Consider the following 24,126-nt stretch of genomic DNA (forward strand, 5'->3'; position numbering starts at 1 on the left):
TGTCAAAAAACTAATACTGGATGATGATAAAATATATATAATACTGCCACCTACTGCAGCGGAGTATGTCACATATATTCATGTACTTACACTGTCAAACACTAATACTTGGATGATGATAATATATATAATACTGCCACCTACTGCAGCGGAGTATGTCACATATATTCATGTACTTACACTGTCAAAACTAATACTGGATGATGATGAATATATATAATACTGCCACCTACTGCAGCGGAGTATGTCACATGATATTCATGTACTTCCACTGTCAAAACTAATACTGGATGATAATAATATATATAATACTGCCACCTACTGCAGCGGATGTATGTCACATATATTCATGTACTTACACTGTCAAAACTAATACTGGATGATAATAATATATATAATACTGCCAACCTACTGCAGCGGAGTATGTCACATTTATTTCATGTACTTACACTGTCAAAACTAATACTGGATGATAATAAATATATATAATACTGCCACCTACTGCAGCGAGTATGTCACATATATTCAATGTACTCTACACTGTCAAAACTAATACTGGATGATAATAATATAATATAATACTGCCACCTACTGCAGCGGAGTATGTCACATATATTCATGTACTCTACACTGTCAAAACTAATACTGGATGATAATAATATATATAATACTGCCACCTACTGCAGCGGAGTATGTCACATATATTCATGTACTTACACTGTCAAAACTAATACTGGATGATAATAATATATATAATACTGCCACCTACTGCAGCGGAGTATGTCACATATATTCATGTACTTACACTGTCAAAACTACATACTGGATGATAATAATATATATAATACTGCCACCTACTGCAGCGGAGTATGTCACATATATTCATGTACTTACACTGTCAAAACTAATACTGGATGATAATAATATATATAATACTGCCACCTACTGCAGCGGAGTATGTCACATATATTCATGTACTCACACTGTCAAAACTAATACTGGATGATAATAATATATATAATACTGCCACCTACTGCAGCGGAGTATGTCACATATATTCATGTACCTTACACTGTCAAAACTAATACTGGATGATAATAATATATATATAATACTGCCACCTACTGCAGCGGAGTATTGTCACATATATTCATGTTACTCACACTGTCAAAACTAATACTGGATGATAATAATATATAATAATACTGCCACCTACTGCAGCGGAGTATGTCACATATATTCATGTACTCACACTGTCAAAACTAATACTGGATGATAATAATATATAATAATACTGGCCACCTACTGCAGCGGAGTATGTCACATAATTCATGTACTTCACACTGTCAAAACTAATACTGGATGATAATAATATATATATAATACTGCCACCTACTGCAGCGGGAGTATGTCACATATATTCATGTACTCTACACTGTCAAAACTAATACTGGATGATAATAGATTATATATAATACTGCCACCTACTGCAGCGGGAGTATGTCACATATATTCATGTACTTACACTGTCAAAACTAATACTGGATGATAATGATATATATAATACTGCCACCTACTGGCAGCGGAGTATGTCACATATATTCATGTACTTACACTGTCAAAACTAATACTGGATGATAATAATAGATTATAATACTGCCCACCTACTGCAGCGGAGTATGTCACATATATTCATGTACTCACACTGTCAAAACTAATACTGGATGATAATAATATTATAATACTCGCCACCTACTGCAGCGGAGTATGTCACATATATTCATGTACTTACACTGTCAAAAACTAATACTGGATGATAATGATATATATAATACTGCCACCTACTGCAGCGGAGTATGTCACATATATTCATGTACTTCACACTTGTGTCAAAAACTAATACTGGATGATAATAATATATATAATACTTGCCACCTACTGCAGCGGGAGTATGTCACATATATTCATGTACTCACACTGTCAAAACTAATACTGGATGATAATAATATATATAATACTGCCACCTACTGCAGCGGAGAGTATGTCACATATATTCATGTACTCACACTGTCAAAACTATACTGGATGATAATAATATATATAATACTGCCACCTACTGCAGCGGAGTATGTCACATATATTCATGTACTCACACTGTCATAACTAATACTGGATGATAATAATATATATAATACTGCCACCTACTGCAGCGGAGTATGTCACATATATTCATGTACTTACACTGTCAAAAACTAATACTGGATGATAATAACTATATATAATACTGCCACCTACTGCAGCGGAGTATGTCACATATATTCATGTACTCACACTGTCAAAACTAATACTGGGATGATAATGATATATATAATACTGCCACCTACTGCAGCGGAGTATGTCACATATATTCATGTACTCACACTGTCAAAACTAATACTGGATGATAATAATATATATATAATACTGCCACCTACTGCAGCGGAGTATGTCACATATATTCATGTACTCACACTGTCAAAACTAATACTGGATGATAATAATATATAATAATACTGCCACCTACTGCAGCGGAGTATTGTCACATATATTCATGTACTCACACTGTCAAAACTAATACTGGATGATAATAATCATATATATAATACTGCCACCTACTGCAGCGGAGTATGTCACATATATTCATGTACTCACACTGTCAAAACTAATACTGGATGATAATAATATATATAATACTGCCCACCTACTGCAGCGGAGTATGTCACATATATTCATGTACTCACACTGTCAAAACTAATACTGGATGATAATAATATATATAATACTGCCACCTACTGCAGCGGAGTATGTCACATATATTCATGTACTCACACTGTCAAAACTAATACTGGATGATAATAATATATATAATACTGCCACCTACTGCAGCGGAGTATGTCACATATATTCATGTACTCACACTGTCAAAACTAATACTGGATGATAATAATATATATATAATACTGCCACCTACTGCAGCGGAGTATGTCACATATATTCATGTACTTACACTGTCAAAACTAATACTGGATGATAATAATTATATATAATACTGCCACCTACTGCAGCGGAGTATGTCACATATATTCATGTACTTACACTGTCAAAACTAATACTGGATGATAGATAATATATATAATACTGCCACCTACTGCAGCGGAGTATGTCACATATATTCATGTACTTTACACTGTCAAAACTAATACTGGATGATAATAAATATATATAATACTGCCACCTACTGCAGCGGAGTATGTCACATATATTCATGTACTCTACACTGTCAAAACTAATACTGGATGATAATGATATATAAATAATACTGCCACCTACTGCAGCGGAGTATGTCACATATATTCATGTACTCACACTGTCAAAACTAATACTGGATGATAATAATATATATAAATACTGCCACCTACTGCAGCGGAGTATGGTCACATATATTCATGTACTCACACTGTCAAAACTAATACTGGATGATAATAATATATAATAATACTGCCACCTACTGCAGCGGAGTATGTCACATATATTCATGTACTCACACTGTCAAAACTAATACTGGATGATAATAATATATATAATACTGCCACCTACTGCAGCGGAGTATGTCACATATATTCATGTACTTACACTGTCAAAACTAATACTGGATGATAATAATATATATATAATACTGCCACCTACTGCAGCGGAGTATGTCACATATATTCATGTACTCACACTGTCAAAACTAATACTGGATGATAATAATATATATAATACTGCCACCTACTGCAGCGGAGTATGTCACATATATTCATGTACTCACACTGTCAAAACTAATACTGGATGATAATAATATATATAATACTGCCACCTACTGCAGCGGAGTATGTCACATATATTCATGTACTCACACTGTCAAAACTAATACTGGATGATAATAATATATATAATACTGCCACCTACTGCAGCGGAGTATGTCACATATATTCATGTACTTACACTGTCAAAACTAATACTGGATGATAATAATATATATAATACTGCCACCTACTGCAGCGGAGTATGTCACATATATTCATGTACTCACACTGTCAAAACTAATACTGGATGATAATAATATATATAATACTGCCACCTACTGCAGCGGAGTATGTCACATATATTCATGTACTCACACTGTCAAAACTAATACTGGATGATAATAATATATATAATACTGCCACCTACTGCAGCGGAGTATGTCACATATATTCATGTACTTACACTGTCAAAACTAATACTGGATGATAATAATATATATAATACTGCCACCTACTGCAGCGGAGTATGTCACATATATTCATGTACTCACACTGTCAAAACTAATACTGGATGATAATAATATATATAATACTGCCACCTACTGCAGCGGAGTATGTCACATATATTCATGTACTTACACTGTCAAAACTAATACTGGATGATAATAATAATATATAGAATACTGCCACCTACTGCAGCGGAGTATGTCACATATTCATGTACTCACACTGTCAAAACTAATACTGGATGATAATAATATATATAATACTGCCACCTACTGCAGCGGAGTATGTCACATATATTCATGTACTTACACTGTCAAAACTAATACTGGATGATAATAATATATATAATACTGCCACCTACTGCAGCGGAGTATGTCACATATATTCATGTACTTACACTGTCAAAACTAATACTGGATGATAATAATATATATAATACTGCCACCTACTGCAGCGGAGTATGTCACATATATTCATGTACTTACACTGTCAAAACTAATACTGGATGATAATAATATATATAATACTGCCACCTACTGCAGCGGAGTATGTCACATATATTCATGTACTCACACTGTCAAAACTAATACTGGATGATAATAATATATATAATACTGCCACCTACTGCAGCGGAGTATGTCACATATATTCATGTACTCACACTGTCAAAACTAATACTGGATGATAATAATATATATAATACTGCCACCTACTGCAGCGGAGTATGTCACATATATTCATGTACTCACACTGTCAAAAACTAATACTGGATGACATTAAAAGCAATGCTTTGTCCTGACTTACTTTCTGTGGAATTGTAAGTCTATCAAAACAAATGAGCAGTCAATTTGGGGCTTAACTTTACATTTCAATCACTCTTTCTGAGCTGCCCTAACTTAGAGAAATATCACTTTAGAAGTTTAGAAAAAAGTTTATTAAAAGCAATTATGGGGGTGCCGAATGTTAAAGTTCAGTCTAACTTTTGTAGCAGATATATTTCTCACATTCAGCTTATTTAATCACATTTAAATGTAGACTCTAAATATTATATCTAAATGTTCAATATAAATCTTAATCACAATTTAAATCTCAAATATTAATCTATATGTTAAGGGAATAAGCTATAGAAAATGGATGGAATGGATGTTAAATCCAAACCTAAATCTTAAATCTTAACCTGAATGTTAAATCTAAATCTAAATGTTAAATCCAAAACCTAAATCTTAAATCTTAACCTAAATGTTAAATCTAAATCTAAATGTTACATCTAAACCTAAATCTTAAATCTACAAACCCCGTTTCCATATGAGTTGGGAAATTGTGTTAGATGTGAATATAAACAGAATACAATGACTTGCAAATCATTTCCAACCCATATTCAGTTGAATATGCTACAAAGACAACATATTTGATGTTCAAACTCATAAACTTTTTTTCTTTTTTTGCAAATAATTAAATTTGAATTTCATGGCTGCAACATGTGCCAAAGTAGTTGGGAAAGGACATGTTCACCACTGTGTTACATCACCTTTTCTTTTAACAACACTCAATAAACGTTTGGGAACTGAGGAAACTAATTGTTGAAGCTTTGAAAGTGGAATTCTTTCCCATTCTTATTTTATGTAGAGCTTCAGTCGTTCAACAGTCCGGGGTCTCTGCTGTCGTAATTTTAGGCTTCATAATGCGTCACACATTTTCCATGGGAGACAGGTCCTGGACTGCAGGCGGGCCAGGAAAGTACCCGCACTCTTTTTTTAAAGTTAAAGTTTAAAGTATCAATAAACTGTCACACACATACTGGATGTGGCGAAATTATTCTCTGCATTTGACCCATCACCCTTGATCACCCCCTGGGAAGTGAGGAGAGCAGTGGGCAGCAGCGGTGCCGCGCCCGGGAATCATTTTTTGGTGATTTAACCCCCAACTCCAACCCTTAATGCTGAAGTGCCAAGGCAGGGAGGGTAACCGGTCCCATTTTTATAGTCCTTTGGTATGACTCGGCCGGGGGTTTGAACTCACGACCCTACCGATCTCAGGGGCGAACACTCTAACCTCTAGGCCACTGAGTAGCCACACTGTTGTAACACGTGCTGAATGTGGCTTGGTATTGTCTTGCTGAAATAAGCAGGAGCGTCCATGAAAAAGACGGCGCTTAAATGGCAGCATATGTTCTGAAACCTGTATGTACCGTTCAATATTAATGGTACCTTCACACATGTGTAAGTTACCCATGTCTTGGGCACTAATGCACCCCCATACCATCACACATGTGTAAGTTACCCATGCCTTGGGCACTAATGCACCCCCATACCATCACAGATGCTGGCTTTTCAACTTTGCTTCGATAACAGTCTGGATGGTTCGCTTCCCCTTTTGGTCCGGATGACACGATGTTGAATATTTCCGAAAACAATTTGAAATGTGGACTTATCACACCACAGAACACTTTTCCACTCTGCATCAGTCCATCTTAGATGATCTCGGGCCCAGAGAAGCCGGTGGCATTTCTGGATGTTGTTGATAAATGGCTTTCGCTTTGCATAGTAGAGCTTTAACTTGCACTTACAGATGTAGCGACAAACTGTATTTAGTGACAGTGGTTTTTCTGAAGTGTTCCTGAGCCCATGTGGTGATATCCTTTAGAGATTGATGTCGGTTTTTGATACAGTGCCGTCTGAGGGATCGAAGGTCACGGTCATTCAATGTTGGTTTCCGGCCATGATGCTTACGTGGAGTGATTTCTCCAGATTCTCTGAACCTTTTGATGATATTATGGAGCGTAGATGTTGAAATCCCTAAATTTCTTGCAATTGCACTTTGAGAAATGTTGTTCTTAAACTGTTTGACTGTTTTGCTCACGCAGTTGTGGACAAAGGGGTGTACCTCGTCCCATCCTTTCTTGTGAAAGACTGAGCATTTTTTGGGAAGCTGTTTTTATACCCAATCATGGAACCTACCTGTCCCCAATTAGCCTGCACACCTGTGGGATGTTCCAAATAAGTGTTTGATAGACAGACAGACAGAGATAGATAGATAGATGGATAGATAGATAGTACTTTATTTATTCCTTCAGGATAGTTCCTTCAGGATAATTAACATTTTCAGCACAATCCCATTCAAGATCAAACATTACAGGGAGACAGAACAGGATCGCTGACAGGTATTCCGACTTCCGGCGCCCTTACAAAAAAGGTGAGATACAGGTAAACAATTGGGGGGGGGGGGGGGGGGGGGGGGGGGATGAATGGGGAAAAGAAAAAAAAAAAAGATAAAATGAAAATAAAAAAATGGGTCTAATCCTGGGCCTCTGGAGAGGGGGTCCAGACTGAGGCCAAGGGGGAAAAAAACAACTCAAAGCCATAGCACACATAGTACACATCCCTCTTACATGTGGAGGGAAACATCAAACATCAAAGAACACAAAGGGACATGAAAGAATATTAAAGCAGCGGAGCTGATGCAACCAGACACTTCTACATACATACATGAATAAAAAGTAATGTGATGAGCATTCCTCAACTTTATCAGTATATTATTGCCACCTTTCCCAACTTCTTTGTCACGTGTTGCTGGCATCAAATTCTAAGTTAATGATTATTTGCAAAAAAATAAAGTTTATCAGTTTGAACATCAACTATGTTGTCTTTGTAGCATATTCAACTGAATATGGGTTGAAAATGATTTTCAAATCATTGTATTCTGTTTATATTTACATCAAACACCATTTCCCAACTCATATGGAAACGGGGGTTTGTAAACGTGAGCGTTAAATGTTAAAACTAAATCTAAATCTTAAATCTAAACCTAGATCTGAAAACTAAATTATCTAAATGTCAGTGCTAAATATTCGATTTAAGTCTGAATGTTAAATCTAAATCTTAAATCTACATCTCTATCTAAATGAGAGCGCTTCATGTTAAATCTAAACATAAATCTTAAATCTGAATTTAAATCCATTCATCCATCCAAGGCGGGGTACACCCTGGACAAGTCGCTACCTCATCACAGCTGAATCTAAATCTGAGCGCTAAATGTTAAAACTAATCTCTAACCACTAGGCCACCTACTCAGTGGCCTAGTGGTTAGAGTGTCCGCCCTGAGATGGGTAGGTTGGGAGTTCAAACCCCGGCCGAGTCATACCAAAGACTATAAAAATGGGTAGCCATTACCTCCCTGCTTGGCACTCAGCATCAAAGGTTAGAATTGGGGGTTAAATCACCATAAATGATTCCCGGGCGCGGCACCGCTGCTGCCCACTGCTCCCCTCACCTCCCAGGGGGTGAACAAGGGGATGGGTCAAATGCAGAGGACACATTTCACCACACCTAGTGTGTGTGTGACAATCATTGCTACTTTAACTATAACTTTAACTTTAACTTAAGTATTCAGCCCAAAGTTCAATAAATGGGAATAGTATACCACGGGAAATCGAACCATCCCATTCTTTTCTCCATTTTACTGACTCTAAAATGTATTGAATGCGTTTCTTGAAGACAAAAAATATTGTGTTTTTTTTTCCTTCAGCCACATAAATATGAGATTTATTTTTCTGTTGTCTGCAAGACCATTGCAATTATGACTCATTTATCCAACTTCATTATCCTTCTTATAAACCATGTGACCTGAGTAGATTCATGATATATTTGATTGCTTCATATCAAGTATTATCAGTGTATTTTCTGGAGGGATGTAGTTGATGAGAGAAGTGGCAGCCAAGTATTGCTTTTGAATGGAGAATGGCTTCTGAATGGAATGGTGTGGAGGCCAAAGATTGACAGGCCGAGTAGCCAGTGAGAAGGTATATTTTGGAGCTGACAAATTGTAAACAGAGGTCACAACACTGGAAGTATATTAGCCCAGGGGGCGTGGCTAAAGGATAGTTCTAGAATGTGCAGTGTGTGTGAGGAAAGGTTCTCTCAAAACTCTCCAAATCTTGCAAGCAAAAAAATTATTTAGTTTAGGAGCCCCGAGGCCAAACATCAAATATTAACTCTTGAAAATGTGAATGATTGTGCCCCTCGCCCCAGATTCACGTATCGCCACCAACATCACCAGCGGCGTCTATCATGACAGGAGGAACGTAAAAGTCTCAAGAAGCCATATTTGAAAGCCAAAAGGAAGTCGGCCATTTTGGTTTCCATCAGCCATGTTGAAGGCAAAAAAGGGTGGTACTTGAACAAACTCCTCCTCGGGACTTTGACCAAACTTTGACCTGATGGCTCGCCACACAACTTTACACATTTATAACACAGCTCCACAAACTGAGATTGTACTCAGAGTTGGTACAAATGATGATGATGACACCCTGTCGTGCAGAATGGGTCAGTACCTGTTGGTACCCATTGGTGGTGGGCAGAGCCTGGCAGCCAAAACTGCCCCTCGCCATCAACCATCAAATTGTCTTTACTTCTCTTTAGATGATGGGATCTCCTTGCAAACTGATATGAGGCCTTTAGGTCGGGGTCTGATCATGACTAGTCATTGATATCGACACAAACATCGCCCCCTTGTGGTGGAAAATGATAACAGTCATAACTTCCTTCCACATGCTCCAATCTTCCTGTTTTGTTTTATGGTGGGTTAAAATCATCGTCATTCTACATCCTGTACGCAAATACAAAATGACTTTTTCATACTTGGCACATTTTCTAACAGAATCTTGTTAATATGCTCAATAAGGTTCTATTCAAATGTAATCCAAGTAATACGTAAGACTTTTATTGCACACTTAAGGAGATAAGTTTTCAGGTAAAAAAGATGCCACCTCACTAAAAAGATTAATTGTTTAACTATTTATTTTCCATGCATTAATTTAGATCCAGAACACACATTGTTATATATCTTATTATATTATAATCATTACTATAATTGAATGTAAGTTTGTGTAAAATATTTTCACACAACAAAGTGTGAATACATGTTGTAATGTGTGGGGTTGAGTTATAATTGATATAATACAATTAGGTATGGCAAATGCATTTTGTTTACTTGCCAACTATTCAAATTATATTTAATATACATATTTGTATAATGTCATGTAATATGACTTCAACATTATTTATGTTAATATAAGAGTTTATTTGCTAGCCAGTTCTACTTCTGAGTATTTATTTTATTTTGTTATTGAACAATTAAACATACATAAACAATGTTTAGACACATTGAGGGACTTTCAATACAATATGAGTCAGTGTTTTCAGTATTTTACTGAGCAATATAAAAAACATCACATTAAATCCAATCCTCTTACAAACAAAACCCGTTAAAGAAAGTAAAAGTAAATATGAGAGACCATTCCAATAAGATTAAAATAAAATGTATATAATTAAATGATAAACTTGTGCTTAAATGTGCTTATTTAAAACGACGTAATATATTCCAATAAATGTAATAATGTAAGTGTTTTCTATTTTATACAAATCTTCTAAGACTGAATGAATAAATTGAAATCATCAACACAATGTGAGGATTTGGATTTCACTTTAAGAAAGAGACTTTTGTTTAAGAGAGCAAATGTTTCACACTTTTTAAAAATGTATATAAATTCACGACACGATCGATCCACGCATGCGTGAAATTACGTCGATTACTGTACTTTTTTACGACGTAGGTCCTGCGTCGTCACGTTCTTTGATATTTCAATGTTTTATTAATGTTTTGTATAAAATAGATTAGGACTAAAAGGGTACAACAATAAAAACACGTGGAAGGGTAAATTTAAATAAATCAGGCAGTAATATCGCTACAATTTCCAGAACTTTCACTCTTGTCGTTGCAATGAATGTCGCACGGGGGCGCCACTGAACCCCAACATTAAAGCTTTGTTTGTTTTCCTTTAATTTATTTTTTAAAAACAAGACACTCGTTTATATCACATTGTTATTCAAATAAATATTACAGGTTATAAAAGCATGGTAACAGTGACAGCAGGCAATATCTTATATAGAGCTACCTCTTCGTCCACTCGGCTGTGACGTCATTCCCAGCTTCCGGGGTAAACGGAAGACAGCAGAACAGGAGGAGAAGGAGAAAGACGTGTGCAGGACGCTAATAAGTCAGTCTTATTATTTGTTATCCAGTTTATAATATTTACGTCGTATAAAATACATATGTGATTCTTTATTTAAGGATAAATTGGTCTCGATGCGCTAGAAGCACTGTGCCGCTTCTCGTGCTATCTTTGCTTGTTAGTTAGCTTAGCTGGCTAGTTAGCTTAGCTTGTTAGCTGCTAACAGAAGACACAGAAGTTATCAACACATCGCTAAGTAGAGATCAAGTGTGAGAGTAAAGTGTTGTGATTGTGTGAAAATGTGCGAAAGAAGCATAGCAAAGTATGAGGAGGAACTTTGTCCAACAAAAGAGGAGAAGGAGCGACAACATCAACTACTGGACGCTGTTTTCAAGAAACATCAAGTTGTGTTACACAGAACAGGTTTGTTGACTTCCTACTCTCACATCTTTACTAACTTTATATTTGATGAATAACACTATGCTTAATATATTGTGTATAAGAAGTTGTGTTGTCTTGTGAGGATGATGCATTCCGTCTGCTACTTGCAACGTGGTCTTGCAACCACGTGGTTGTCTGTGTTCTGTGGAATGTAACTACTAAAGATGAGGTACATATCCCAGTCCATTTGTACTACAAACTGTCAGTGGTGGAACAAGTCAGAGTTGGGCTGTGGACGAGCTCCATGACATGGCCCCTAAACCCAAATAATAAAGCTAATTCTACCATCAATCAATCAATGTTTACTTATATAGCCCTAAATCACTAGTGTCTCAAAGGGCTGCACAAACCACCACGACATCTTCGGTAGGCTCACATAAGGGCAAGGAAAACTCACACCCAGTGGGACATCGGTGACAATAATGACCCAGTGGGACGTCGGTGACAATAATGACCCAGTGGGACGTCGGTGACAATAATGACTATGAGAACCTTAGAGAGGAGGAAAGCAATGGATTTATAACACACACATGTCTCTCTGGGTTTATCACCAACAATCTCTAAGCAGGTTTTAAAGGGGAACATTATCAGCAGACCTATGTAAGCGTCAATATATACCTTGATGGTGCAGAAAAAAGACCATATATTTTTTTAACCGATTTCCGAACTTTAAATGGGTGAATTTTGGCGAATTAAACGCCTTTCTGTTTATTGCTCTGGTGGCGATGACGTCAGAACTTGACGTCACTGAGGTAACACAGCCGCCATTTTCATTTTCAACACATTACACACACGGGTCTCAGCTCTGTTACTTTCCGTTTTTTCAACTTATTTTTGGAACCTTGGAGACATCATGCCTCGACGGTGTGTTGTCGGAGGGTGTAACAACACTAATAGGGAGGGATTCAAGTTGCACCGAAGATGCGAAAGTGGCAAGAAATCTGCCGCCAGACCCCCATTGAATGTGCCGGAGTGTCTGCACATTTTACCGGCGATGCTAAGGCAGCTAATCGGCCATGCTATGGCTATGAATAGCGTTAATAGCTATTCGCTCAATAGCTTCAGTTTCTTCTTCAATACTTTCATACTCCAACCGTCCTTTTCAATACATGCGTAATTTGTTGAATCGCTTAAGCCGCTGAAATCCGAGTCTGAATCCGAGCTAATGTCGCTATATCTTGCTGTGCTATTCGCCACTGTTTGTTTGTATTGGCAGCACTGTATGACGTCACAGGAAAATGGACCGTATCTTGGCAGGTAGTGGACAAAAGGCACTTTAAAGCTTTTTTTAGGGATATTTCGGGACCGGTAAAATTTAGAAAAATACTTCAAAAAATACAACAAGCCACTGGGAACTGATTTTTATTGTTTTTAACCCTTTTGAAATTGTGATAATGTTCTCCTTTAAAAAGTTTGTCAGCCATTTTTCCTTAAATTTGCATTTTCCCAACATGTATTTATTTTCTCACTTTCACCACAGCATCAACCCGTTCACAGGATGTAGAGAAATGATCAAAGGGGATCTGATTTGTTTTATTTTGCCTGTCATTCATAATCCATATGTAAGACAATAACATGTTTTTATTTTGTATGCATTCTAAGTCCTAAACAAACGTTAGCAAAATCTTGACCATCCTAATTTTACCATTTGAGTCAATGAGCGCGCCTCTATTCTGCTCACTAATAAGAATTAGTTGAGCAATATAATATACCCAGAAGTCATTTTTTTAATCGCTATCTCTTTAAAACATGCTGTAAAAATGCATATTCTCTGGAAATATGCCCCATGATAGCCACAAACTGGAGGATACATTTTTAATTTGGATACAATTTAAATAAATAGTGTAAAGGTTTTATGGAATTTTCCAGGGTGTACCCCACCTTCTGCCCCCCTGTGAGTCCAAAAGGGACAAGCGGTAGAAAATGGATGGATGGGTGGGAAAAAGGCACATCATCGACAGGCCTCAAAATTTTACTTTTTAAGGTCAAGACAAGTGTTGCCTTAAAGGAGGGTTCATATTTTAGGGCACCAAGGCAAATGTTATTTTCTTTCCAGTTTGTTAATTAAATGTAGAATTGCTCACATTTATTTGTGCAATAAATCTTTAGACAATTTGGACCCGTACTTTGGATCAAAGCATAATAATTGTGTAAATGCATCAATAAGTTCATTACGCTTGTTTAAGGTGCATTTCTTTTAAAACCTTTATTTTGTTAGCGCAGTCAGACCTATTATTGTGAAGGGGGAAGTGTGTTGCTGTTCTCAGAACGATGTGTGGAGGCGACACTTGCGACTGCTGTCCTGTTTGTACATTATTCCAACATTGATGATGTCGTTCACAACAACACAAGCAGATGAGATGTGTTGTGCGTTTATGGATTTTCCTTGCCAGCTTTAGCTTCGTAGTTTTGTCGCTATTTCGAATGACCGTCTAAAAGGACGGGACAATTGGGTGTTTAAAGGATGAATAAATGGTCCAGAACACATTATCTTCCATCCATCCATCTTCTTCCGCTTATCCGAGGTCGGGTCTTGGGGGCAGCAGCCTAAGCAGGGAAGCCCAGACTTTCCCCTCCCAATCCACTTCGTCTAGCACTTCCCGGGGGATCCCAAGGTGTTCCCAGGCCAGCCGGGAGACATAGTCTTCCCAACGTGTCCTGGGTCTTCCCTGTGGCCTCGTACCGGTTGGACATGCCCTAAACACCTCCCTAGGGAGGCGTTCAGGTGGCATCCTGACCAGATGCCCGAACCACCTCATCTAGCTCCTCTCCATGTGGAGGAACAGCGGCTTTACTTTGAGTTCCCCCCGGATGGCAGAGCTTCTCACCCTATCTCTAAGGGAGAGCCCCGCCACTCGGCAGAGGAAACTAATTTGGGCCGCTTGTACCCGTGATCTTGTCCTTTCGGTCATAACCCAAAGCTCATGACCATAGGTGAGGATGGGAACAGAGATCGACCGGTAAATTGAGAGATTTGCCTTCCGGCTCGGCTCCTTCTTCACCACAACGGATCGATACAGCGTCCGCATTACTGAAGACGCCCCACCGATCCGCCTGTCGATCTCACGATCCACTCTTCCCTCACTCGTGAACAAGACTCCTTGATTGATTGATTGATTGATACTTTTATTAGTATATTGCACAGTTCAGTACATATTCCGTACAATTGACCACTAAATGGTAACACCCCAATAAGTTTTTCAACTTGTTTAAGTCGGGGTCCACGTTAATCAATTCATGGTAATTGATTAATGGTAATTAATCATCCTAGGTACTTGAACTCCTCCACTTGGGGCAGAATCTCCTCCCCAACCCGGAGATGGCACTCCACCCTTTTCCAGACGAGAACCATGGATTTGGACTTGGAGGTGCTGATTCCCATCCCAGTCGCTTCACACTCTGCTGCAAACCGATCCAGTGAGAGCTGAAGATCTTGGCCAGATGAAGCCATCAGGACCACATCATCTGCAAAAAGCAGAGACCTAATCCTGCTGCCACCAAACCAGATCCCCTCAACGCCCTGACTGCGCCTACAAATTATATCCATAAAAGTTACGAACAGAATCGGTAACAAAGGGCAGCCTTGGCGGAGTCCAACCCTCACCGGAAATGGGTCCGACTTACTGCCGGCAATGTGGACCAAGCTCTGATCATAGTGGGAGCCGACCGCCACAATCAGACTCTCTGAGCACTCCCCACAGGACTTCCTGGGGGACACGGTCGAATGCCTTCTCCAAGCCCACAAAGCACATGTAGACTGGTTGGGCAAACTCCCATGCACCCTCAAGGACCCTGCCCAGAGTATAGAGCTGGTCCACAGTTCCACGACCAGGACTAAAACCACACTGTTCCTCCTGAATCCGAGGTTCGACTATCTGGCCTAGGCTCCTCTCCAGTACACCTGAATAGACTTTACCGGCAAGGCATTATTTTCCCTGACAAATGTTGCTTCTCCTAAGAATGACAACATTGCTCTTACATTGATGTCAATTTCCCTGATATTGTGCAATGAAAAGCAGATTTTGTTATATTAGCCAGTTCTGTGACACCAGAAGTCATTGTTGAAATAATCCATCCATCCATTTCCTACCGCTTATTCCCTTTTGGGGTCGCGAGGGGCGCTGGCGCCTATCTCAGCTACAATCGGGCGGAAGGCGGCATACACCCTGGACAAGTCGTTACATCATCGCAGATTGTTGAAATAATATGCCTTTTTTGTGTTGAGTTCAGTGATTATTGATTGGATTATTACTTTGGGAAGGTCAGAGAAGAAGAGTTGTAAAAATGTTCTCACAGGTCATAAAAGTCTTCCTTTCTTCAGTTTTAAAAGTCTCTCTGTCTCGATGGAGATCTCCCTTTATTACCTCCTGCTTCGATTGAAAGTCCAGTTTAGCAAAATGTGTTTTCTTTTAGATATGTAATCCTCCATGTTAAAAGTGCAAGCGAGAGGAAAAAATAAACACACGCTGCTCACTCTTGCTGCTTGTTGTCACTTCTTCTTCAGCCGAGTAGTCACAAGAAGGATCACTAGCGCCCTCTACCACCAGGAGGCGGGAATCATTTAATGACTCATATTTGACACACGCAGGTACGGTATATTAATAAAACATAGCTGCTCAGTGTTCTTTTTAGCATATTCAATAGCTTGGACCTTAAATCCTACTGAATAGCTCTTAATCTTTTTCCCTTTATGCAATTTCAAATTATTGAAATCAGCCTCCTCCATTTTGAAAATGATGACAGGTGAAGTTTCACTCGTGACGTGACTAATTTGACCCGGCCGAAATTCTAGACATGCGCTAATAAAAGTAATATTTTGCGAAACGAGTTTGACCCGGCGTTAATCCTGAGCCGGCGGTAATGCTAAGCATGCGCTAATTATTTTGCGAAACGAGTTTGACCCGGCAGTAATTCTAGGCAGGTGCATACTATATACCCGGCGGCAATTCAAGCAAATACGGTCTGTCTGATACTGATTCTGATTGAATGTGTGGACTGCATGAATGATGCCTTCTCAGTTCTCACTCTAATGCAATTTGAGTGTCTAGAAACGCACTAAATTAATATAATCCAACATTACTATCCAATCCAATCCACTTTATTTATATAGCGCATTTAAGCAACAATAACGTTTCCAAAGTGCTGCACAGCCGTGTTAAAAATAATTGTAAAAAAAATTTAAAAAAAATAAATAAAATAAAATTTAAAAAAAGTATGTATATATATATTATGCTCCACCAATGACTGAATAAAAATAAATAAATAAATATAAAACCAATAAAAACAATATAAAAACAAATATGATTAAAAACTATTTTAAAGGGTAAAATCAATGAAAACAGTAAAATAGAAATCAAAGTGTATAAAAAACACAGAGAACAACAGAGGACAGAGGACCACACAACTCACGTAGTGTTAAAAGCCAAAGAATAAAAGTGGGTCTTAAGACGAGACTTAAAACACTCCACTGTGGAAGCAGTTTGAACATGGAGGGGCAGAGTGTTCCAGAGCTTAGGGCCGACCACAGAAAAGGCCCTGTCTCCCCTGGTCTTAAGTCTGGTCTTGGGCACCACGAGCTGGAACTGGCTCTCGGACCTCAGAGCGCGCGCAGGAATGTAAATTTGGATGAGGTCCGAGATATATTGAGGTGCCAGTCCATGTAAAGATTTAAAAACAAACAGCAATGTTTTAAAATCAATTCTAAAATGAACAGGGAGCCAGTGCAAACTCTGAAGAATTGGGGTTATATGCTGGCGTTTCCTGGCCCCTGTTAAAAGCCCTGCTGCCGCGTTCTGGACTAACTGCAACCGGGAGAGAGCTGTTTGGCTAATGCCAGCATAAAGTGCATTGCAGTAGTCCAGGCCACTTCAAATAAAAGCATGCACCACTTCTTCAAGAAGGTTAAAAGATAAAAACGGTTTAACCTTTACTAAAAGACGAAGGTGATAAAAACACGATTTTAAAACGCTATTGACTTGTTTGTCTAGTTTAAAATGGCTGTGTATAGTGACGCCAAGGCTGGTGACTTTGGGACGCACATCATTTTGCAATGGTCCCAAGTCAGTGAGGGCCGGACCAAAAACTAAAATTTCCGTTTTTCCCTCATTCATTATTAAAAAATTCTGGGCTAACCAAGCCTTGACGTCACATAGACAGTTAAGAAGGGGTCTCAGGGGGCCGTGGCTTTTTGAAATTGGCATATAAATTTGGCAGTCATCTGCATAAAAGTGATAAAACACTCCATGTTTCTTAAAAATATCTCCAAGAGGAAGGAGATAAAGAGCGAACAGGATGGGGCCTAGAATAGATCCTTGGGGGACACCACAGTAAAGCGGGGCAGAAGAGGAGGTGGCATCCCCCAGCCTGACAGAGAAGGACCTCTCAGACAGGTAAGATTTGAACCACGCTAACGCAGTCCCCCTGACACCCACACAGTCTCTCAGGCGGTCTAAAAGAATTGTGTGGTGGACTGTGTCAAAGGCAGCTGTAAGATCTAAAAGCACTAAAATGGCAGAGCTGCCAGAATCAGACATTAAAAGCAAGTCATTAAAAACCTTTAAAAGTGCAGATTCAGTACTGTGCAAAGCTTTGTATCCAGACTGAAATGGATCTAAAGTGCTATTTTCATCTAAAAAAGGCTGCAGTTGTGCCAGAACACATTTCTACAAAATCTTTGACACAAAAGGTAATTTGGAAATGGGCCGATAATTTGACAAACTTGTCGGATCAAGACCTGTTTTTTTAATCAAAGGCTCAACAACAGCTCTTTTACAAAAGGAGGGGACACAGCCAGAAATCAAGCTGCTGTTGATGATGTTCCTAACAGACAAATCAATAGTGTCCCAGATTTCTTTAAAAAAGCGAGGGGGGACTGGGTCTGTGGGACATGACGAGGGTTTTAGCTTGCCGACTATTCCTGTAAGTTCAGGCATGGACACAGGCTCAAAGTGACAGAACACAGTCGAGCACTGAGTGGCCACATTAAAACTTAATGGAAAACGAGAAAGATTTGCCCGAATAGAAGCAACCTTATCATTAAAAAAGGAGATACATTTTTCACAAGTTTCACTTGTCAACTCCAGTGAAGTGGCTGGATTTGGTTTAAGAACATTACTAATTGTATTAAAAAGAACACGTGGCTTACTGATGCTATTTAAAATTAAGTCTGACAAATATTTTGTTTTCTCAGCTTTAACCACACTTTGATAATTTCGACAGTTTTCTTTTAAAATTTGATAGGAGACTTCCAAGTGATCCCCTTTCCACTTGCGCTCCGCCCTTCGCCACTCAAGCCGAGCTGTGTGTGTGCTTTCATTGAGCCAAGGCTCCTGTTTTAGTTTGGGACGTATAGCTCTGAGGGGCGCTATACTATCCAGAATCTTAGAACATGTCGAAAGAAAAGAGCACATCAATTGTTGAGTGTCTGCAGGGTGTGATATACTCTGCATGGACTCAGTAAACAAAGGAGAAAAGGCGGCTGCAGTGTCAGACCTAATAACACGCGCATGACGCACGGCAAGCGGCTTTACATCAGGTTCAAAAGTTAAATTAAACATAACAGGACTGTGATCACTGAACACCGCATCACCAATAACAACATTGTCAACAATAAAACCATAAGACAGTATGAGGTCTAGTGTATGCCTGCGTTCGTGTGTAGAACCACACACAGACTGTACAAAGTTAAAAGAGTCAATGACATTCAGGAAGCTCCTGGATAAAGGTTCGTCTGGGCAGCAGGTGTGAATATTAAAATATCCAACAATTAAGACACGATCGTATTTGGGCAGGATTTCGGCCAGAAATTGAGAAAAGTCATTTATAAAGTCTTTGTGGTACTTGGGTGGTGGATATACGACGACACACAGGACGACACCAGAAAGACCCAGTTCAAACATGCATAGTTCCAAGCTTGAAAAGGAGGATTGCAGGCGGATCTGACGGCATTTAAAGTCATTTTTAAAAACGACTGCTAATCCTCCTCCTTTTCAGCCGGACGACCGCGGAGAATTAAAATAGGAACACTCCGGAGGCAGAAGTTCATTAAGAGCGGCGGACTCACCAACTCTCAGCCAGGTTTCTGTCAAACAGAGGAGGTCCAGTCCGCGGGAGACGAATAAATCCTTCAGGATACATTTTTTGTTGGTCAAGGATCTTGCGTTCACAAGACCGAATTTAACGGGGGCCGGCTCGTCCAAGGCCGCTGCTAATCCAGGTGGGGCCTGACACAGGTGGCGGGAATTCACGCCGCGTCTCCGGGGGCGGGGCCAGCAGGAGCGAGGCGGGCGAGCTTCCCTCTGCAGACCGACAACAGGCACAATCCAGGACCCGGGGGGATCCAGCGAACGCGGGTGCAGGAAGAGACCAGGTACCGGACCATACCTCCTTCGGGAAGCCACGGAAAGGCGGGCCAGGAGTGCCCTAACTCTCACCAGCTGGCCGCCACGTTTGCCGCGGCGCCCGTGGCGCTTTCGCCGGGGGGGAGGAGCCAGTGGGCGAAAAAGGAAAGGAGGAATCTGGCCAGGTGAGAACGCTAACTTGGACGTCGAAAAACCAACGTCGAAGTTGATCATGTCCGTGTGAGAGGGACACAGATCCAACAGTGTTTGGCGATCATACACCAACAGTGAGTTGACAGGGACAACAAAAAACGTGAACAGCACAAAAACAAACAGAACTGACAGCGAGAGATGGCAGGCCACAGCACACACTGGCGCCATCTTGGATTATTAAAACTGCGGCTCAATTACTATTATTAATAAGGTAAACAAGTTATCTTTTGAAGGTGTAGTCAGTAATCTGATTACTTCTTCCCAGTTTAACTGTGGTGACACTATCTAAATGAAAGTAAAACAGATGTCATCTTTCTTGGCCAACATGTTGACTGTGCTCATGCTTCTTTTATAACAGACATGTCTCTAAAGATGAATGTGAAAATGGCAGTAGTTATTGTCCACCAGCAGGGGGAGCTCATCACTAGTACTACTGCGTGGAGGCTGGCATGTGGTACATTATTTCCTGTGTGTGTGTATGACTTATTCAGAGGGACAACAGCACACTTTCACATATGGCGTCTACCATTAAGGATTGCAGGAATGACTTTTAGGATGTTTTTATATGAATAAGGTGGATTGGACGTTGGCCTGGGAAGACATTCCCCTGAAGGTCTTTTTATGTGTCAGCTGGAAGTACCCTGACTGCTGTGAGGGGAAACTGATGAGATTGTGAGATCATATGTTGGTGCAGGACAATGACTCATGTGACTGAGCAAAGCTGGAATTTTCTAAAGAATGTTTGTTTTCTCCTGTCCCACAGGCCTCAATGAAGCACATCGTCCTCGTGAGCAGGAGGATGAACCACAGTCCTCCAACATACATGAGGAAGAAGAGGTACCACATTCCCAACATATCAAAGAGGGAGGAGAGGAGCCACAGCCCCCCCACATTAAAGAGGAAGACGACACGCCACAGACCCATAATGTTAAACTGACCCTTCACATTAAAGGGCAAGCGGAGGACCCACTGATCTTACACATCAAAAATGCAGAGGAGGACCCACTGACCCCCTGCTTTAAAGAGGAAGAGGAGGACCAAGAGGCGCCGCACATTAAAGAGGAAGAGGAGGAAGAGGGCATCAGTCAGCCTAAATGGTTGGAGGAGTTCCCAGTGACTGGTGTCCCTGTGAAGAGTGAAGATGATGAGGTGAAAGGTGAAAGTGAGGAGAGGGGAGGGGGGGAGCCTCCAAGCAGCAGCTCAACACAACACATGACAACAGAAGCTGATGGAGACCACTGTGGAGGATCACAAGCAGACAAGCTCTTAGCTCCACTATCAGATAGTGAGGACACAACGTCACACTCTCCTGACACTGATGATGAAGACTCTAAAGATGATAAGACATGTCACACTGACAACACTCACTTCACATCTTCTCTCTGTCACAAAACTTTTAAATACCATTGTAGTCTGAAAAGACACATGAGAACACACACTGGAGAAAAACCTTTCTCTTGTTCACTCTGTAGTAAAGGTTTTACACAAAGTCACAATTTGAAAGTCCACATGAGAACACACACTGGGGAAAAACCTTTTTCTTGTTCACTCTGTAGTAAAGGTTTTACACAAAGTCACAATTTGAAAGTCCACATGAGAACACACACTGGGGAAAAAAAATGTTCTTGTTCAATCTGTGGTAAAGGTTTTGCACAAAGTCAGGATTTGAAAAGACAAATGAGAACACACACTGGAGAAAAACCTTATGTCTGTTCAATCTGTGGTAAAGGTTTTACACAAAGTCCATATTTAAAAGTACATATCAGCATACACACAGGTGAAAAACCTCATGTCTGTTCAATCTGCGGTAAAGGTTTTACACAAAGTCAATATTTGAAAGTACACATGAGCACACACACTGGTGAAAAAACATTTTCCTGTTCAATCTGTGGTAAAGGTTTTACAAAACGTCAAGATGTGAAAGTACACATGAGAACACACACTGGTGAAAAACGTTTTTTCTGTTCAACCTGTGGTAAAGGTTTTACAAAACGCCAACATTTGAAAGTACACGAGAACACACACTGGTGAAAAACCTGTTTCTTGTTCAATCTGTAGTAAATGCTTTTCACAAAGTCAGGATTTGAAAAGACACATGAGAACACACTCTGGTAAAAAATCACATTCCTGTTCAGTCTGCAACAGAAGCTTTGGTGACCGATCAACCCTTGTAAGACACATGAGAAGACACCCAGGAGAGAAAGTGTTGAGTTGCAGTGTGTGTGGTGAAAGATTGTCTTCTAAGTACCAGTGTAAGAAACACAAGTGTGCTGGTGAGAACAGCAGCAGCAAATGAAACTGCAGGATTTGAAATAAACTGTCCAGACTTTCATTTTGACTTTCTAACAACATCAGCACATATAACATGTGTGACATTGTTGTTTGTCTAACAATCTGTTTAATATGCTTCTACATTTATTGCTGAGATATTTTATGACAGTGCTTTTTTCAGTCAAGTACATGCATAAATATGCAACATTGTGTACTTTTATTAAAACATGGACAGAACAATTTGAGTAAAAAGGTGGGAATAAACAGTACGGGACATATTTTACATGCAATAATCATTTTATGGGTGTATATATATAAATATATGTATATGTGTGTACGTATATATGTGTGTATGTATATGTATATATATTCAGCATACAATTTTAGACTTATTCATATGAAATATTGAAGTATTACATATTTGTATTTGTAATTGTTAATAATGCCATAGATTATCACCTTTATATGATATACATATGTACTGGTTCACATCTGAAACATCTTCTGGACCACTTCAGGAAGCATATTATTATTTACTTTACACATCATTTGAACAGTTGTCTTTTATACAATTTTAAAATGTGTGACTTTATGAATCATCTCTTGGGTCTCTATAATCTATTTTATTCATTATCTTTTTTATGATTGTGTTGTGATTGTTTTATATGTATGTCCCCAGACCTTTATGCAATATAAAAGTGAGAGAAAATGTCTGAATTGTTTGTGGAAGGATGGCTTTGTTTTTACAAACTTACATTTGTGGATACATCAAATAAATCCAGTATTGTGTTTTAAATATTTTTATGTTTTTTTGTTTTTTTAATATCCCAAAAACATCAACATCAGTCAAAGTTTGGAGTGTCAGACAAAAGCCAATATTGTACATCATCCCACAGGGATTTACTCTGCATACATTCTTAAAATAAACTGTTTATTTTGTTTCCCAGTCACAAAAACAAACAAGTGTTGTCTTCAATTGCAAAACAACATCCTAAAAAATATTTTAAGTGGTTAATTATGTTTTTTTTTTTTTTATATAATTTAACTCCTTTGCCTTAGGAAGAATGGACATTTACAAGTTATGAGTATTTTTTTGTTCCAGAGAAAATACAGTAAATAAGAAATAGTAAATAATTAAAAAAGATGATATACAGTAAGTTGAATATTTTGAATGAAAGCCTTTTTAATATATATTTTTTTGCAGGTCGTACTTTATGAAATCTTAAAATAATAAAATACTCTAATCATTCAATAAGTGCATCAGTGACCAAATGCCTTTTTCAAACCATTGCTGTTCAAAGATGGATCTGTTTCTCATTTTATTATAAGAACAATTCCATAGTGGAGTATTGTGTGTGATGAAGTTGTGTTTGTAAATTAGTTTCCAGTACAACAACACTTGCTGGTAGGGATGGGTACTGTTCACTTCTAATTCCATGTTTTATGTGTTATATATGTCAATATATTGTGTGTTTGTATTTTGCCAACATGGTAGAATCACATGATAGGCAGGTTGTAT

The 24,126-nt window shown here is 38.9% G+C and overlaps 1 protein-coding gene across 1 annotated transcript; it reads left to right on the forward strand.

Annotated features, from left to right (window-relative positions):
• The first annotated feature begins 11,321 nt into the window (after window positions 1-11,321).
• On the forward strand, window positions 11,322-23,487 carry LOC133547315 (zinc finger protein 391-like). Its single transcript, XM_061893045.1, has 2 exons — window positions 11,322-11,766; window positions 21,100-23,487. Exons 1-2 carry the CDS (start codon window positions 11,643-11,645, stop codon window positions 22,365-22,367), a joined length of 1,392 nt encoding a protein of 463 aa, XP_061749029.1. The 5' UTR covers window positions 11,322-11,642; the 3' UTR covers window positions 22,368-23,487.
• The last annotated feature ends 639 nt before the right edge of the window (window positions 23,488-24,126 follow it).

The sequence above is a fragment of the Nerophis ophidion genome, unplaced genomic scaffold (genome assembly GCF_033978795.1).
Source record: "Nerophis ophidion isolate RoL-2023_Sa unplaced genomic scaffold, RoL_Noph_v1.0 HiC_scaffold_87, whole genome shotgun sequence".
NCBI lineage: Eukaryota > Metazoa > Chordata > Actinopteri > Syngnathiformes > Syngnathidae > Nerophis > Nerophis ophidion.